General features: G+C 54.8%; 1 protein-coding gene across 3 annotated transcripts in view; it reads right to left on the reverse strand.

The window, feature by feature from the left end:
- GNB1L (G protein subunit beta 1 like) overlaps positions 1-19,407 on the reverse strand; it is a 54,366-nt gene that overhangs the window by 15,196 nt on the left and 19,763 nt on the right. For 2 of the 3 annotated variants that reach the window (XM_036220579.1, XM_036220578.1), the window contains exons 2-6: positions 15,259-15,420; positions 14,640-14,765; positions 8,714-8,876; positions 4,401-4,499; positions 706-921 (exon numbers count right to left, since the gene is read on the reverse strand). In XM_036220579.1, coding sequence (XP_036076472.1) covers positions 706-921; positions 4,401-4,499; positions 8,714-8,876; positions 14,640-14,765; positions 15,259-15,392 — 738 coding nt within the window. In that variant the 5' untranslated portion in view covers positions 15,393-15,420. The remainder of the gene's footprint in view (positions 1-705; positions 922-4,400; positions 4,500-8,713; positions 8,877-14,639; positions 14,766-15,258; positions 15,421-19,407) is intronic. The other variant, XM_016166953.2, reaches the window with a different exon arrangement.

Here is a 19,407-nt window from a genome sequence, read left to right on the forward strand (position 1 = left end):
ATCTTGTCCTCCCATGGCCTTAGGCCCCTGGGCTTGGACGGGAAGCACCTTGCCCCCAAACTCCATCCCTCCCATCCTAAACAGGGCTGAGTGTGCTGGCTGCACCACTCTGTGCTGAGCACCAGGCACAGGGCCAGACTTGGCCCCCAAGTGCTCCACAGGGCATGCTAGATGGGAAAGTCCACTGGGACGTTATGAGATTTCCTGGGACATTATGGGAAGGTTTTCGGCAATGCCCTATTCCACCCTGAGGCCTCACACACCTTCCCCACTGCCTGTGAGAAACAGCTTCCCTAAAGCCTGCTCACAGATTGCCACTGGGGCGTGACTCCGTGGAGTTCTCCACACTGGGTAATTTTTGTTTTTTGATTAATCAGTTCCTTACTGACCAAATTCCTCTGATTTTTGCAAATGAGCTTGTGTACTTACTCCTGGACTCTACATGCCTTTTCTCTAGATGGACAAGACGTGACTGCTGTTAACCCAAGGTCTGAGAGAAACCCAAACCATGTGAACGGTTCACAAACGCCCACGCCCCCTTCTTCCTGCGCTGGCCCCGAGGACAGGCCAGCCTGCGCCCCGCCTCAGAGTGATTAATTAGCCAGCGATCTGCAACAACTCCTCTTCATGCCTAAATATTGTTTCAGCCTATCAGACTGTTAGTGCAGAGCAGGATAAATGACATCTTGGGTCTGGCGCACTGACCTGCAGGGCCTGCTGCTCATCCAGGCTCCAGACAGCCAGCGCCTTTTCCGCGGAGCCCGAGACGCCCCGGGCCTTCTGGGAGTCAAAGTCAAGGCCTATGATAGGCTCTGTGTGGCAGGCAATGTGGCTGCACACCTTCCGCTCAGAGATGTCCCACAGGGCCACCGATCCGTCCTCATAGCCGGCCAGGAGAAGTGGGCGGGGGCTGGAATCTGCCTGTGGGGAAAAGCACAGCGGTCAGCTCCCGAAGGCTCCTGATACGTTCTGGGGTAGAGAGGGCTTGAGAAATGGGCTGTCTCTTCTGTTGGCCCTGGGGGCAGCCCAGTCGGGGAGCTGTTTCCTGTGTTCTTCACGTGGTGGTTAACAGTTCAGAGGCTCTGCACGCCCCCTTGATGGCTGACACCATCAGTACAGGGCCTGCACGGGCTAGTGTTCGGGCACCCCGAGGGCTGAGAATGGAGGGCACAGAGCCCTGCGGCCGCCTGGTGTGCCTCACGCTGCCACGCTGCTGCTCACCAGCTGAGATCCTACCGGGATCGCAGGGTGCTGCTAGGCCCTCTTTTCCACAGGTCTGAGACTCTCGACCTCGTAGTGGGGCCAGTCACCTGTCTACAACCACCAACCAAAGAAAACTGTGAGCTTCATGTCAATGAAAAATGAACTTTCTGTGCTTTGTCAACTTCGCTGCAGAAGCCTCCCAACCCCCAGGCCTGGTGAGCCGCCGCGGCGCTGAGCTACTGTGATGAATGAGGGCGCAGGTCAGAGGGCCCGCACCCTGGGCCGACGCCTCGTTTATCTAGCTTCTGCATCAACTCCAGAAGAGCATGGCAGGAGTCCATGTCACCCTGGCACTGAGAGTGGCGCCCCATACTTGGTGCCTGGTCCCCAGATACTACAAACAGGAAATGCTTCTAGGACAGATGCCTACGTTGCTTCCAGGACAGAGTACCCACTGGCTGATGCCTTTTGTTCTTTCTTCGTCTCAGTGTTTCCAATGGAGTTGCCTGGGGTTGGCTTCATTAAAATGTCAGAAAAACTGAGCACATCCCCTTCCCAGAGAATTCTCCAACAGCCAGGAGCTCAACTGAGCCTTGGTGAGCTTCAACTGGGCCTGGCCCTCTCACCCTCTGGATGGTCACCAGTGAGACTGGGGGGCCTGGGGAGCTGGTCAGCAAGATCACCTCCTGGGTCACCTGCAACTCTTGAGGATGGCCCACTGCTGGTGGGCAAGGCTGGTGCTGAGCACAGTGTCTGGGCCTCACAGGACATGGGTGGACAGCACCAGAGGCCCTCCTCGCCGCCTGCCAGAGCTCCTGTGAACACGCTGTATGGGTCTGTTCTTCCCTCCTCTGTAGCTCCTGCCATCGCTGACATATTTGTTTCTGGTCAGTCTCTATAGCCCAGGGTGATGCCTGTGGTCCCTGGGTTCTGAGCACCTCAGCTAGTGCAGGGGCTCCATGCTAGTGACCTACCCGTTGAGGTGCCACAGGGTGGCCAAAGCAGGGGCCAGACTGGCCTGCAGGGGCTCACCCCACAGTTGCCAAGGGGGCCCAAATGCTGAGCTCTGGCCCCTGTTCTCCACCTGCCCTGCAAGCTTCTCCAGCTTCTTTCCTAGCATGCAGGTCCCTACTGTGACAGACTGAAGGTAAGACGTGCTCCTCTGGTCACGGGCGTTTGGTGGCCACACCCTTAGTGCTAAGCTGACTTCTGAGGTGAAAACCTAAAGTCACTATAAGGACTCACTCTGAGACCCCTCCCATCTGCGATGCTGACCCTTGGGGTCCCGTGGGAGCCACCGGCTTGAACGGAGTTCACTGCTCTGAAGGCTGGTGTGAGTGACTACATGAGGCTCCATTCTGATCCTGACCTTTTATGTGATAATCATCACAACAAAGCGGGTTGGCTTCCTTGAGGAGTAAAACAAGAACACATCTGAATGTCTCAGAAAAAAATACCACGCCAGGCCACTCTACCACACTCGGGCTTCATAAACTACAGCCTGGACCTTAAGGTTTGGAGAGAAAAAAAGGGACAGCTAAGATTAACACAGACTTTTCTTAACAGAACGCCTTCTGTTGGATCCGTATCAACTAACAAAAACGTGATTTGTCCTTCTGTCAACTATATTAATTACCTTAACAAGTTTGTACATCCCATTTCTACACATTTTTCTGCTGGAATTTTTACATGATTATGCAATGGCAGCACTGCCAGGGAGTGAAGTGTGAGTGGATGTAGATCCAGACATCCTGCCCCGGGACCTGAGCGCTGCACCGTGCTACGGCGTCACAGCCTCGGGGGTGTTGCCCACCAAGTGTCCACCACAAACTTGCTGGCACCCGGAGTTTCGTCGTCTAGGCGAGCCTCAGAGCCTCACCTCCTCACCCCCACGGGCTGCTCTAAAGGACTGTGGCAACAGCAACACACCACAGCGTCAGCTTACCTGGGATCCTGACTTCCAATCGGAAGGAACATTCTTGGTTAAGAAACCATAGGAGGAAACCAACTGCTAGAAAGACCAGGGAATCTCTCTGGTCCTTAAAGGGGCAAAAGGCTTGGGGCAGGGTCTCTGGGGGATACCTGTCTCCATGATCCTGTCGGTCATGCAAATATCTCCAAACTGCCTGAGCCCATCTGGTCTAACTCTTAGGAAGAGTTCAAACAAGCATTGAGGCACAAGACAGGAATTGCCTGCTCCTGATCCCAGGCTGGCACAGGGTGGCCCTCAGAAGATGCTGGTGAACTGAACAGAACTGGGACAATGGCCTATAAGTGGCACTCCTGAGGTGGGCACTTTTGTGACCTGCTTACCAGTTTCCGCAATGGCCAAGATGCTGCCGAGGATTCTAAGTGAATATACCAGGCCATTTGCTTTGCTGCCCCAAATTTGAGCGGTCCAAGGAATAGATATAGATATGCATACTTTGAGCCAGCGTTGACCTCTGGGGTGCTGAGCGACTGTGCCTCGAGGAGAGCCAGACCCTCTGGTGAAGGCAGCAGGCCCAGGAGGATCCCTCCAGGCCTTGGGCTCAGCCAAGGAGCCAAAACCCATTCTGCCGGGACGCAGGCCTGTGACACGCCTCAACCTCAACTACCTGGCTTCTGCTACCACTCCAGAAGAAGCTTCCTGATCCTCTCTAATCAGAAAGAACAGTCAAGAAAAAAGGAAATGGTTGCAGACCAGAAAGTCTAAGTGTGGCATGGAGAAAGTCAGCATGTTAAGCCCACTTCTGCCTCTCTGAGGCAAAGAAGTAACAAAAATTAATCCCAAGCACAGCCGGGCTGTGCAGGCTTGCAGGGTTAGTCAGCAGTTCCTTCCCAGCTCTGTGCAGGGCCAGGGACTGGTGTACGAAGAGGAGAGGAGGAGTCCCTCCCCAGGAGGGGGCCAGCTCAGCTGACCCAGCTGTCCCTCCTCACTGCATGGGCAGAGAGAGGCCCCCCCACCCTGACTTGTGGAGGACAGCACAAGCCAGGCCAGGCCTGCCCTGGGCAGTTTACAGGAGCATCCCTTGCAGCAGCAAGAGAGTGGCAGGGGCTGCAGGGGACAGAGGCTGCTGAGAAAGGCGGTATGCACATGTTCTCCCAAGGGGCTAATTGCCCTGTTGGTTTGACGACAAACCAAAGCCCGAATGGGGCATGATTCACGGCTGGCGGGCGTGGCTGACAGGGCGTGGCTGGCGTGCGCTAGGCCTTACCTGCCACAGCTCCAGGCACATGGGCATGCCTGGCTTGGCATCTGCCTCCGGCTTCAGGGTGCACACTGATGTCTTGGATGGCATCTCCAGAATCTGAACCTGACAGTAAGAAAACAAGTTGATTTGGGCCGGCGCCAAGTTGAGTCTGCTATACAAACAAGAGACTTTTAAGGCGATTAGCCAAGACTGCTGCAAGTTTCTGTCTGCTCCTGGTAAGAACCTGGGATCTCAGCCTCCTAATTAGGCCGCACAGACTCGTGGGCTCTAGTGCTATGGGCCTTGCAAAATAACGTGTGCGTCATTCCTGAATGACCGGCACATCTCTGAGCAGTGTTCCCACCCCACTGCTGCCTCCTGCCTCTCCCGATTTTACCACCTTGCCTAGCAGGAGCTTCAGCTCGCCCATTCTCCCAACCTCGGCCTGCTTCCCTTTCCTGCCCTGGGTTTTACATGTGAACTACTCTGCATTATCCTAGGCATTTCAAATGGTACGAAGACTTGCACAGGGACCACCCGGGGTCCCACCACTCAATCTAGGAAATGACCATGATGTGCACATGGGAAGCTCTGTTTGGAGCCTGGCTATTCCCAGTGCCCACATCTCTGCTCTGGGTGTCATGGCTGTTCTGTGTCATCTGAACTGAGCTGGCAGATGTGCCTTGTTGTCCCACACAGCCAGCTCACACTTGGACCAGCCTATCCACTGAGCTGGGCCAGGTTCTGTCCTACACCATGTGCAGGAGACCGTCAAGGCCATGAGGAGCAGGTTTGGACACTGGAGTCCCTGAGAATGGAACTGGGCTCCCAGCCATCTGCATGCCTTGTGCCTCAGCTCCCTCATCTGCCAAGCGGGGACAAGGGTGCCACTCTTGCAGGGTTCTGAAGAGGGAAGGGGATTCCATGTGACGCAGGTCTGCCATTCCACGGCGGGGAGACTTGGCTAGCCCCTAGCTCTGCAGGTGCTGGCGCGAGTGGCTCCACCAACATCACAGCAATAATGTGCAGCCAACTGCGGAGCCACACACCACTCCTCACCAACATGGGGGCATCTTCTGATTTGCAGAAGAGGAATCTGAGGTCCAAATCGGTCGGGGACATTGAGGGATCATGGATAGCAGGTCTGCCATCTGGCACCCAGGGCGCAGAATCCCTAGCAATGAGAACCTGAGGTAAAGCTGAGTTGTGTGAGGGTCTGAGCTACCCTCACAGATGCACACAGAAAAAATGGCCTGAGAATTGGAGTTAAGGCCCAGGTCTAAGTTCCAGATGTGCCACACGTGCACTGGGTGCCACATCTGAGGGCAACTGCAGGTGGAGTGGAAAGCCAGTGTTGTGGCCTGGTCCTCTTAGCTTCAGGACCTTGTGATGTGGCTCACGCCTGCCTCTGTCCTTGGGCAGCACCTCCACAAGCTGGGGCTGCGGGTGTGCCTTAGGCAGGGCTCTCGCCGGAAGCCTGCAGTGTCCCAGCACCGGGCGACAGGCTCACTGCTAGGAAGGGCAAATCCCGGGGCCCCTGCCAGGCATGCACATGTGCACATACACATCCATGCACGCAAACACACACACTCACACACATGCACACACACGCACATAGGTTTCCCACCACTGTCGGGCCAGCATCTACAGCAACCACATGGGCTCTTACTGCCCACAGAGGAGACAGAAAGAACTAAAGTGATGTGAGCAGTTGTTACCATCATTGAAATAAGAGGCTGCCAGAAGAAGGAGCCTCTGGATCAGCCGATGCTCAAGGAAAAGCTATAGCAAAATAAAAAAGAAATATAAGAGGATGTAGACAACCAAGATGCAGTGGCAATGGGTGTGGCCTAAAAGTAAAAACCACAGAGAAAGGAGAGGGAGCTCTCTGTTCTCTGTGGGAGTGATACTGCAAGGGAGAGGGAGAGGGAGAGAGATGCTCTTTCTAGTCCTATGCCTCGAGTCCGGAGCCCTGACCCTGGACCAAGTGCAAAGCAGCAGGTTGCGGCCGAGTGGGAGGACCCCCTTGGTCGCTTCGCAGAGTCCATGTGAGCTGGCCCACGACCGTGCCGTGAGTAGACGGTCTGGAAGGACACAGACCGAACTGCTGGAGGCGGGGCACCTGATTTCCTACTCTCTGCCCTGTTCTATTTCTTGAATTATTCAGATTTCTTAAAATGAGATTTGCTCCTTTTGTTACCATAGCAGGAGGACAGGCTGGTTTCAAGATGCTGAGCGGCTCGCGGGGAAAGGAGAAGACACAAGGAGAAGGATGTCAGAGGAAGCAAATGTTGCCAGATGGTCTGCACAGACCTGCACCCTGGACAGCCTGGCGCACAGCTCCATGGCTCAGGAAGACTCCTCTGGTGACAGTGAGGAGGGGCACAAGGACAAGGGAATTCGGCAGGGGTGAGTCACCCAGCAAGTCTGCTCTAGCTTGGAGGAGAGAAAGTGAGGGGGAAACCAGGACAGCCCCGAGGTCTGAGCTTGGTGCTATGGGAGAGAGCGTGGGGGCAGCAGTGTAAGGAACTGCATCTTGAGGACCAGGGCAGGCCCAACAGCCAGTGCTCAGAGCCTCCTATAGACACCAGAGTGGCACTCAACTGCAACTTTTGTTCTCAGAAGGAAAATGTTAGGTTTGGACAAGCGCGGCCACCCAGATGGCCGAGCAAAGTAGGAGTACGTCCTCCCCAGGCACTGTCTGGACATAGACCAGCGATGCTTTTCCAGGGCCCTATCCTAGAAGATTCAAGGTGGGAACATGGACAAAGACCATTTTCTCAGGATGTGCAAGGTCCCCAAACTGGCTGTTCCTGAAAAACACAGATGCTGCTAGAATTGGGAGCCAGGAGGTCAGTTAAAAACACCTTCAAGAAGGAGGGATGGGTGGCCTCAGGGGCCAGGGCCAGGGGACGAGGGCCAGGGCAGGAGGTGAAACGTGCCCAGCCGGAAGTCCTGGGGTGGCCGAGGTGGAGGACAGCACGCAGCACCCTGGCCTGGGCAGGAGAGCTGGCTCGTCCCCCAGGTTGATGTCTGCATGTGCGGCACAGTAGGAAGGCTGGGCTGCCTGGCTCATGCCCTCCCAAAGGAAGCACACCCCTTTCTTTTCACATTAATAAAACTTTTAACAGGTTTTTGGCAAATTGGCAAGAAAAGTGTATGTAGCTCCTAATTGGTGATTTAAATGCAATCATGAACAAATAAATGCCTGTTCCCATCTCATTATTTATGAACTGAATATGCGTTAAGACAAATGGTTCTTCTTGGGTGGGGGCCAAACTTTCCCGTGTGCACAGGCCTTGGGTCCCTGCTCGGAGTTGCCTGCTATGCAGGCTCTCGGGGCCATCAGGGGACACAGGGAGTGGGAGGCAGACAGGGGGCTCCCTCTCCCTGCCCTCTACCCCACCCCCAGCCCCCAGCAGCTAGCCCCCACACTCCCCAGGCCATCTAATCACCACTTATAGGTTTCTTCTCCATTTCCTTTTAGTTTCCCCAAGAGCTGGCATCTCTAGCCACACCGGCCTCCTCTATCACCCCTGCCCTGGCTTCCCGCCATCTGTCCTGCATCCTGGACACTGCTATCCTTGGGGAATTCTGCCTCTTCTGTCCCCAGGGTGTGGACTCTACTGTCCGGACTGACAGTCCCCACCATTAACAACCACTGCTGGCCGCTCTGGCCTGAGCGCCATCTGACGGCGGCTTCCGAGGCTCGGTCACGCCTACCTCACTCTCCAGCCCTGTCCTCTGATGCTCCCCTACTCACCTGTGCCCTTCTGTACTGCGATCGCCACCCCAGTGCCAGTCCTTACCCCTCACACCCTAGCCCTGATTGTGACTTCTCACGCCAGCGCCCGGTTCTGTTCCCCAAAAGGTTGCCCTCCCCTTCGGCCAACTCGACTTCACTAGGGCCCTGGTCTGTCTCCCATTACCTCCTGATGGCCTTCCAGGGACTTCCCTGCATACATGTCTGCTCCTCAGTCCTTTGAAGACCTGTATGGGCAGTCTCTCCCTCAATACTTCTGAGAGCCTCAGCCTTGATACTTGTCCATCTATACTGATCCAGGTTCCAGGGCCTCCCAGAGACACCGGCTATCCCCCGAACCTCTTTCCTGACTCTAACCACCAGGGCCACCTTGCAGGTGATCAGGCCAAGGCCCATCCCAAGGACCCTGGAGCTTCGACCCAGCAGACAGACCCAGACCTGTCCCGAAGCTGCATGGAGTCCTTCGGCAGGCATAACATTCCTACAACCAGGTGCTAAGAACGTGCCTGCCCATGTGGGGGAAACCAAGTGCCCAGGGGCTTGTGAACAAGGGGCTGTGTGGGCTGGTGCTCACCTCATCACTGCCTCTCCCCGGCACAGCCAGTGTCCAGTGCTGCTGGCCCCCAGCCAGGATGGAGCCCCTGCAGAAGCCCATGCTCTCCAGGTGCACGGAGTCCATGACGGTGTTTCTGCCCTCCGCCAGGTCCCACAGGCACAGCCTGAGGTCCCGGCCCTGACTGCCAAAACCAAGAGGAGACAGGCCGTGAGCTTCCCAGGTGACCTGAATAAATGTCAGCTTGCTGTGGCCGACCTGAGGCCAAAGGAAGGCAGGAGACACTTCCCAGAGATGGGATATGGCCAGTGCCAGATCATTAGGCTGGGGCACCTCAGCTGAGGAAGGGCGTCTCAGTCCCATTCACACATGAGTCTGCGTCCAAGGTGCCCAATGCCTGACACACTCATGGGTGTCCCAGGGGCACACCTGGGGAGGGAGGCCTGCTGTTATCTTCCTGCCACTCTCTCCCCATACTGCCAAAGCGGGTGTCTCCCTCCCTCCATCCCTTCGTGAACTAACTCTGACCACCTGGCAATCTCACCCTCAGGTACTCTCCCAAGTGAATTTAAAACCTACGTTCAGACAAAAACTTGTATATAAATGTTTACAGCAAGTCTGTCCATAACTGCCCAAACCGGAAACAACCCTTCAACGGGAGACTGGATAACAAACTGGTGCATGTATATCATGCAATTCCACTCAGCAACAGAGGAACAAAGTAGGGCGCATGCAACAACCTGCACGGCCTCAATACATTTTGCCACACGAAGGAAGCCAGATTTTTTTCAAAAGGCCACATACTGCATGATTCCCTTGGTGTGTGTGACCTTCCAGGAGAGGCATGATGGCAGGACAGAAGACCACAGGGTATTCAAGGTATGGCCTGCTCTGTGTAGCCCTGGGGTGGCACGGACAGGACTGTGGGCATTGTCAAGGCCACAGATTTATGCCACAGAGAGTAAACTTGATTGTGTATACATTAAAAAACAAACACTCGGAACATAAGGATCCCAGGATGGACTGCAGACTATGACAAATGTAGGGCATACTGAGTCCAGCAGGAGGGGAGACAGAAAGCGGACCTGAGGAATTTTGGAAAAGTGTGTCAATTCGATACTGCGAGGTTAAAGAAAAAATAACTGTATAGAAACAAAGGACTCTAGTTGGTCCATCGGTTTCTCACAGGGGTGTGGGTTGGCAATTCTAAAACTTCCTTATGTAGACAGGAGGGTTGAACAGAGAAGTATGTAAGCGGCGGACAACAAGACCCAGGTTTCACCCATTGCAGAAGGCAATCACAAAAAAAGCCCCGGGGAGGTGAGCTTGACCTGTGGTTTTGGATTCGGATCAGAGACGCCAGTATGAATGCATGCTTATGCCAATACATATACAGGCAGACAGACACAGAGATGCAAACAGGTTTATATGCAGTGTGGTTCATACAGGTGCATACAGGTTTATACACAGTGTGGTCCGCGCACACACAGGCATTCCCCAGGCTGCCCTCTGAGAGGACCTAGAAGCAAAACACCCCAGTAGTGACGAGCATGCCTAGCACCTTGGTCTGCTTTCTTATCCTTTCTCTAACAATAGGAAGCAGGTTTCTGGAGAAATAGCTGAGACTAGGGCTGGAGTGGGGGAAAAAATGAGTTCTGGGCATCTTGTAGCCAGAAAGTAAGGGAATACTTTAAAAATAAATAAAGGATGGGGGCACATCTAAAGGACCAGGTGCCAAAGCTGGAGCCATTTGAGAATTAAAATAAATAACAGTAGTATGAGATTATAACCAAAGAATAAAATAAATCTCCATGAGCCCAGACTCATGAGAGAACACGTAAATAAGTGGAGAAGATAAACCTTCCTTGTGAATTCCAATTAAAGTAGAATTCCCCAAAGTAGGAATGCAGAAAACACAAAGTCCTCATAAGAACACCCCCGTAATAACTGTGGGGGTAGAACCCATTGATGGATGCTAAAATCAGTGGGCAAAACTTAAGGAGAAACAGGACGTATACATCACCTCAAAGTACTTCCCCCAGATGCTTATTACTCATTGTGGCGGCTTCAACATGACCACATGTTCTTTGACCCTCCTTAATTCTTTGTCCCTGGACCTAGGGACTCATTTCTGAGGAGTGCAGTAAGCAGAGGGAAATGTCCCTGAAGGTAGGGCACCTGCAGACATGCCATCCCCAAGTGAATGAGGTGACCTTCACCAAAGATGACTCCTGTGGACCTCACAGACCCCGAGACAATGGGACAAGAGCTCTTGGCCTCTGTGGGTTTCCTCCCAAAAGCCCATCCACCCAGCTAATCCTATGAAAACATGAGGCAAACCCAATGTGAGGGGTACTCTACAAAACTTCTGACCAGTCCCTCTTCCCAAGGGTCAAGGTCAGGAAAAACAAGGTAAGAGAAGGAAGCACAGACCACACGGGACTAAGGAGACATGACAACTCAGTAGGTCCTAGGGCAGTAAAGGACAGTGGTAAGAAAACAGGGAGCCCGCACAAGGCCCAGCATCTAATCATTGGTGCTGCCACCAGTGTTGTGACAGATCTGCCCTGTCACATGCGAGGCCCAGGCCCCCAGAACTCAGTGCTGTGCAGCTGGCTGCTCTCCCAGGCTGACCCAGAGCAACTCAGTCCTAGTCCAAATCTTGACTCCATTGTGGAGAACCCGCCGAGCTGATGTCAAAATGCCTGGGCATTTGGAGGACTAGGAGTCACACAGCACTCCCGAGGAAAAGGCTGACAATGTGCTCTCCTGGGCTACAAGGGAGATAGACATCAGAGTGTCCCCGACACAAGGACAAACCAGAGCCTAGTGAGAGACATGCTCACACACAGAGGACATCTGACTCATGGTTAAGATGGCAGTCACGCCGTAAGAAATGGACTGGCCTGTTTTTAAGTAACTTTTTAAAAAATTTGTTTCGAACTCAGAGAACAGTGGTGAGAATAGTAGGAAGACCTCCCACACCTCCTTCGCCTGGTCCCCTAATTACTAAAATTGTACACATTCTCTCCTGGCCTCCCACCTCAGCTGATCCTCATAGAGGGACCACCACACCCAGAAGCTCCTTGGCCCCAGGAGACACTGCACTGGGTGCAGCCTGGCATCCCCGAGCAGTCGAATATGCCCACACCCTGTGGCCCAGACCTCTCCCACCTTTGGGCATGGGGTCCACCCTGTAGACTCATGAACACCTGGTTCCAGGAGGCCCGGATGGGAGCCTTCTTCTGCTTTATCCATGGCAGGCCCAGGTGGACATACTGGATCTCTCCACAGACAGTAGAATGTAAGCGATCTGGGTACACAGAGTACCACATTGAGAAAGCCCACAAAGAGCACCATAGCCACATGCACTGTGGTGGCTCTCACAAAGACAGAGCCTAGTGAAAGAAGTCAGACGAACAGGAGGCTGTCCATAGGGCTCCACTTTTTTAAGTTAAGAAAAAGGTGGAGCAGGTGTATTTTGAAGCAAGCTCTCGGACCCACCCTCCTTCCGAAGAAGCCGTAGGAACCACGGAAGGGCTTCGGCTCAGGAGTCAGGCCAGCCGGGGTCTGGGTCCGCACTGCCTTGCTTCCTGGTGTCCCTGCCTTCGGCAGGTCTCCTCACCCCCTGAGGCCTGTTTCTTCCTCTATAAAACATGCCTGCTGATACCTAGTTTATAGAGTCGTGTAAATTAAATGAGAACATTTATTAAAAGAAAAAAAAAAGACAAAATGAGTCTCTGCCTTTGGAGATGCACATTCAGACGGCAAAGCACGAGCGAGGCACAAGGGGCTGCCTCTGGGGACGGGGGCGGACGGCGGGGCCGGCAGTGCTCTGCTTCCTGCTAGGAGTAGTTACACAGGTGTCCACTCCGTGATAATACAACAGTCTGCAAATGTATTCTGGGTACTTTTCTGTGAGTATGTTATACCTCACAATAAAGAGGGCAGGAAACAAACTTACCCAGGTGGCTGTTGAGGGCACAGGTGCATCCTTAAGTTTGCGGGTGGGGCTGGAGGTGTCTGTGGAGCAGCCCCTGGACTCCCTGGAGGCCTGTGCACAGGCTGGAGAGGGCTATAGCCCCTGGCTCCCTGCTTTATGTCCTCCAGTCTCCCCTTGACATAAAAGTTCACCTTCCTTCTTCAAGAGCCTCTTTGGGAGGGACTTAACTTCCAAACACAGCTGGGCACACGGCCTCTAGTGCAATATAAATGCACCTGGGCATTCCAAGCATCTGCACGGTCTGTGCTGCAGACCTCCAGACCCACAGGTCCCCTGCCTGGAGCGGGGCTGCTGCAATCTAACGATGCTCACAGGTCACACCTGGAGCTTGCCACCCAGCACCACATCAGCCCGGCTCTCCGAGGAGCAAAGCCTGAGAGCAGGGTATCAGGCACCCCAGCACTGATTGCCAGGGGCTCCCACAGGGCAGCTGAGCCCTGGAGGGGCAGGAGGCCCAGAAGGGCCTACGCTTTGGCTGAAAAGTCTGTAGGAACAATTCAAATGGCAACTCCTGGTACGAGTGGCTTAGCGGGATATTTGGACATGACGTTTACTCTACTACCAGGGAAAGACCAAAACCATGAGGGCCGTGTGCACCGAGCAGTGTGTGTGAGTGGGCAGGACATCCGGACCAGCCTGGCTAAGAAGGAGGCAAGGCCCTGTGAAGGCTCTATGAGCACACATGTTCAGATACCTCTGGTCCCTTGGACACCTGACAGCCACCTTCAGGGTGGGGGGAGCTGCATGAGTCTGGCATAAAATTGCTTTGCAGACTAGTGGGGCCCAGCAGGCCTCATCTCCTGAGGACTGGCTCTATGGTGCCAGATGTCCAGAATCTAAGTCCAGAGGAGGAAAACAGGCCAGTCCTGCAGTGCTGCGGCAGAGAGCGTACAGGAGAGCAACACTTCGACTTGGGGATTCCTGGGCTGGGGAAGGCGATCCCTGAATGGGGGCAGATGGCAATGCGACCCAAAACAATGGCCTGCTCTGGCAGCCAGGTGTGCCCCTGGCTCCCCGCACACCCTTCTGGTCTGTGTCCTGCCCTGTCCCTCCCTCTGCCCACAGGGAGCAGGGAAGCCCCTTCCACTTATTCTCTCATGCACCTGCCCTTCATGTCGCCTCTTGGCTCACCTCCTGCCGAGAGTCCCCAGCCTGTCAGCTCCACCAGGCCATGGTAGTAGTGCCAGAACACATCCACTCCCCTGTCTGCTGCCCAGCCTCCAGCCCCTCATGGCCCCTGTGACACTCACAGGCCAGGCTTGCCACGGTCCTGGAAAACGCACTCTCCTCAACCAGGAGTGCCAGGCCACCCTTGTTCCTGCCATTTTCTGCTGACCCTACACCGGCCAGCCCTGACTGCTGCAGACCTGGGCACCTGTGTGGTGCCCCCAGTGCCCCTGGAGGCAGCCACATCAGGGAGTGGAGCGCAGCCCTGACCAGCTTGGTGAGCTTCAGGCTCAGGCTCTGTGTGCCGCCCTGGTGACCAGTCTTTGCCACCTTGTGGGTAAATTGTTCCACAGCCAGAGAGATCACCCAGCAGAGCGGTGTTGTGACACCAGGGCCCCAGGGCCTGCAGGAGGGAAGCTGAGGCTCCTCCGAGGGAAGCTGAGGCTCCTCCAAGGGAAGGCCTCGAGCTCAGCCATGGGCCCCCAGTTCTGGCCACTGGAGAGCCTGGGCAGGCCAGGCAGGCTCCGCTCAGGCCACAGGTGGTATGCGGCTATTGACGGAATCATCTTATATGTTCATCAGGCCATTCTCAGTGGACACCCGCCTAGGCAGCACCAGCACACCCCGGACATACTGCCTCGGGATGGCCCAAAAACAGAGGTCACACCCTATTGTAAATGGGACCACCCCGGTGGCCTCCACTTAAGAGCTCCTGGCCCCCACTGAAGGCCACAGTTTGGCTCCATTGTGACCACACTCACTGCCACTGAGACCTACCTGAGGAGCTGGTGCCCTTGGGGCAGTGTCTGCAGCCAAGTCACACACTGGCCCCCGTGGCCATCCAGGGTGGCAACCGCCCTCCGTGTCTGCAGGCTCCAGATATGCACCAGCCCACTCAGGGACCTGTTCAGACAAGTGCGGGCACAGGGTCAGGAGGAGGTGTCGGAGAAGGGCAGACATGCCCAGCATGCTCCACAGGGCCAGCCAAGAGACCACACCACTGGTAGACCAGGTGTTCCAGCTGCTTGAGTTTTTAGTTTAGGTGACAGCTCTAAATGTGAACTAAGGGTAAAAGTGGCACATGCTCCTCTTCTAAGGGGACTGTCAGGAGCCTCTGAGGGCCCCCCAAGCAGAGCCTGCTTCTTTGCAGAGGGAGAGAGGGTCACTGTTAACAGTGTACCCCTCTAATAGAGAGGGCGTGTTTCCTGTCTCCCCCGAGGGGCAAGGCCTAAGGGGACAGAAAGTCAAATAGGCTCTAAGAGCACAGTGAACCTGGATGACAGGCAGCCTGAGTCCCTCACTAGGAGCCCCAAACAAACACTGGGCACATCGCTACCCCCACTCTGGACTTCACCCTGGGCTTGCCCCTGGGGACAGGTTGACAGCAGCTACTCACCCTGAGAGGAGAAGTGGGTGTCCCTGCCCCTGGGCTCCTTCCCAGAAATGTAGTGCATGCACTGCTGACTGGGTCCCTCGGAGGACAAACTGGGGGTCTGGCGGCGGGGGTGGCAAGGGCAGTTGGGCTGCCATGCTAGACGGAGGTGCAGTCACCTGGAGACTGAGAGAGGGCGTGTGAGTGACCCAACTGTCCTCCTTCAGTAAGGCAGCAGGAGGCCTCCCTGGATACTGTCCACCCCTTCACCCCCTTTTCCATCTGTCTCTTGGCCTCTGCACCCAAGCGGGACCACCCTAGCCCCAAAGCGCGCCGCCCTGGTCCCACAGCACCCTTCTTTGGCCATGCTTGCCCAGCACAGAGCCCTCCACAAGCCTCCAGGAATTCCAGTCCACCCCCCAGCTGCACCTTCCAGCTCCCTGCATTCCACTGGCCACCCAGCACTGTTCCACTCGGGCTGGGGCAGGCCTATCCTTGTTTGGGCTGTACATCACTCGTCCTGCCTTGCTCCAGCTTCTCTCTCAGGAAGCCCACCCCAACCAGCCTCCCCAGCAAATTCTGAGTGTGTGGGGTCCTCGGGTACCAGAGGAGCAAGCAGGACCAGAAGATGGTCCTCATGTGTCCTGCAAATGCCGCCCCTTGATGGGTCCAGGTTCTAAACACCCACAATTGCTCATCGATACTACCACCCTTGAAGGAGGCAGACCCTTTATTGTTGGAAAAGAAACAGTCTAGTCAGTTGCCCTTGACCCCTCAGGCTCAGGCCCAAGTGCTCTGGAGCCTGCGTGCTTCCATCACGGGGCAGAGGCGCCGCCACAGCAGCATGTAGGCAAGGGGCAAGGGACCAAATCACTTTGCCACCCCCAGGAGGGCTGTTATCACAGATGAGAGACCCTTCTTCGTATCACTGGTTGTATATTTAAGGCCTGTTGGGATCCACCCCTCCAAAAGAGAAGCCATCCAGTGCCCCTACTAAGCCTACCCCAACCACCCAACTCTGTAGAGCGCCTGGAGGCCTATGTCCTCCTCTTATGCCACCTCAGTCCCACAGGCAGCCAGAGACTCAACAGTGCAGGGGTGGCTGCGCTCAGCATGAGGGGCGGGGGGGAGGGTGTTACAGAATCAGGAGTGACCAGCTCCAACAGCCAGAGGGCACATATGTCTGCCCTGGGCTGGAATGAGGGTGCTAGGCTTTGGAACAATTCTCAACCTACCCACTTCCAGCCTGCATATAAAACAGGGAGGAGGCCATGTACCCAACCGCTATGGTGGCCACAGCCACCGGAGGAGCTGGGGCAAGTAAAACTGGAGCAAGGGAGACAGGAAGGGTTCCTCTAGGAGGGAGCCTGGGCCAGGAGGCTGATGCCAGGGGTCGAAGGGGATTCTAGACCTAGGATGGAGGCCCACACAGGAGGGGGCTGCAGGACAAAGCTGGGCACACACACGGGTACAGAGGCAGGAGAAGCGTGGGTTTCTCAAATGGGTGCACGTCTGGGGTACCACTTCAGCCACACCCTCAAATGCCAGGCCCTGTACCTCCCCTCCTTAAAAGCATCCCAGGCCCTTTCCTTCTAGTCTATCTTCAAAAGAGAGCCAGGAGTAGTCTGAATGGAGTAAAAGGTTCAGAACACCTAAGAAATGCTACTGTAGAAGTGGCCGAGGTCCCTGCTGGCAGCCCACAGGGCTCCAGGTCACCAGAGAGCAGAGGTAGAGCAGCGACTGGAGCCTGGAGACTACTGGGGCCTGAACAGGGCACAGGGAGGATGAGCCCAGAGACCTGGAGGGAGGCCACTACCAGCACCCATGTCCAAATGAGATCTGGTCACCATGGCCAGTGGGAGTAGGGTTGGGTCCTAGAGGACCCAGAGCAGACACTATAGAGCCAGGGCCAGGAAGGGACAGCCCCAGTCTCTGACTCTAAGGTGGATGGTCACTCTTACTGGCCATTCTACCACTACATCTTCCCTCTGTCACAGATTTTCAAAGAGAAGGAGGGGGTATCTGGGAACATGCTTTACAAATGGCCAAGTCTGTGTCTGTCTGTCTGTCGTTCTCTCTCTTTCTCTGTCTCTCTCTCTCAGGGTTTTCAGCCTAACAACCTCTCTCACCTTTGGCTCTTCCTAAAGGTCAACTGACTCTTCCCAAACACGAGGATGGCCTCTTGTGCGGAGCAGAGGGACCCAACCCCATGTTGCTCCATGGCCCATGGCCTCTGTCCCGGCATGAGACAAGGAAGCCACCTGAAGATGCTGCGGGTCAGGGCCATGAATCCTGCAGCGGCTACCATTGGGCAGGCTAGCCTGAAGGACAAGTTCAGAGGAGCAGCTTTTAGGTCCTAGGAAGTCACGGCTGGTCGAAGCTGTGTCTGCCCTGTCAGAACAGTTGGCCGGAAATGAGCACAGGGCTGAAGGGCCCCGGATTCAGAGAAAAGCAAGAATGCAGGCCCTGCTAAAGTAGCTCAACCCAGTAGAAAAGCCCCAGTTCAGGATGAGGGGGTACCCCACCACTCGGCCTGAGAGACCACCTTTGCAGGTCTCCCACTGTGCTGTCCTGATGTACACATGCACAGTGTTTGTGCGCACTCATGGACACACATGCGCTCACACATGCATATACACATATGCATGCACACACAGGCATGTGCATACACACACACACAAACACACACACACATCGCCAGGTGAAGCCCAGCCTACACTTTCCACCTGCCTGGGGCCTGATGGAAGTTTCCAGAACCTCACCAGTACAAGGCTCTCTCTGAGGTGATGAAATCAAGTTCTCTTCTATTGTTTCCTCAGAACTGCAGGGAACAAACCCGTCATGTTGTTACAACAACCGAAGTGCTCAGGCCAAAATGATGCATCGGCAATTAAGGGTTCCGTCATTTCGAGCAATTAAAATAAGTGCTTTATTTGAAAACTAATTAATTCTAGCTACATATTTTTCCCATGACAATATCCTATGATTATTTGATTTATGACATCTAATTATTCTTTATTAATCTAATTGAGAATAATCGCATTACCCTATCTCCCCTGGCACCCAGCCCCTGGAGCGGAGGCTGCAGCCCCTTGCGCAAGGCCGACGTGATACCGGCCACCACTCCTTTTCCCTGTTCTATCACTGTCTCTTCCTCCTGGAAGGCAAAGGAACATGAAACTTAATCCACTGCGTACAACTTCATATTCTGCCTGTTCTTCGACATGTCAAAGTGAGACACATTCTTTTAAAAATTAAAAAGACAATTTGACATAATTTGTACAACTCTGACAGCTTTTTCCACTGATGCTACAAATGCCCCCCAAAGCCTTATAGGCCCTCAGCCTGCAGACAGACTACAACAGCATTCCCCTCCGTCCCCTCAGCAGCAGCAGCCTGACGAGCCTCAGGGCTATCCCCATAGAGAGGGGACCCCAGCCTTCCCCCAGGTGTGGGGAGTGCACCTGGCACTCGCTCTCCCATCAAGGTCACAAGCCTCAATCAGACCAAGCAGCTGCAGGGATCTGAGGACACCCCTCCTGGCAGAGGTAGGAGCTCGTACACAAATGACCCGTTACTGGCAGAGACCTGCGCAATCTATGGAGGTCACATCAGCAGACAGAACCCAGGTAATTAGAAAGGCAGAGGAGGCAGGGCCAGGGGAGGGGCTGCTGCCCAGAGACCACAGGTGACTACCCTACATTCTTGGGCTACTCAGGGTTCATACCTCTGTGCGTGCCACAGCCTGACCCATGAACACGTCACAGTTCTCTCCAGGCATCCGCCCAGTGCTCAGTCATGGAACCCGTTCCTTTTACTGAACAGGACCACTGTTCCCTAAAGAGGCCTAGAAATCAAGAAAGAAGTGAGCCAACATGGGGGAGCTGCCACTCAGAGATGTGGGGAACTGCCTGCCCCTGCCTGCCTTAGCCCACCAGGTCCTGCCTCACTAACGGTGTGTGCATGCGAGGGGCCTGCATGAGTGCCAGGCAAGGGCGCAGCACCAGCTCCAGCAGCCCTAAAAGGCATCTGAGCATTCCATAACCAGCACAGACTAGGGAGGGGCCACTTTATAGCAGGATGAAAGTCCTGATTGGTCCTCCCCGCAAAACAAACAAACAAACAAACAAACAAATAAATAAATAAAATGCTGATAAAATAAAAAGAAACTAA

The sequence above is a fragment of the Rousettus aegyptiacus genome, unplaced genomic scaffold (genome assembly GCF_014176215.1).
Source record: "Rousettus aegyptiacus isolate mRouAeg1 unplaced genomic scaffold, mRouAeg1.p scaffold_m13_p_5, whole genome shotgun sequence".
In the NCBI taxonomy this organism is placed as follows: Eukaryota; Metazoa; Chordata; class Mammalia; order Chiroptera; family Pteropodidae; genus Rousettus; species Rousettus aegyptiacus.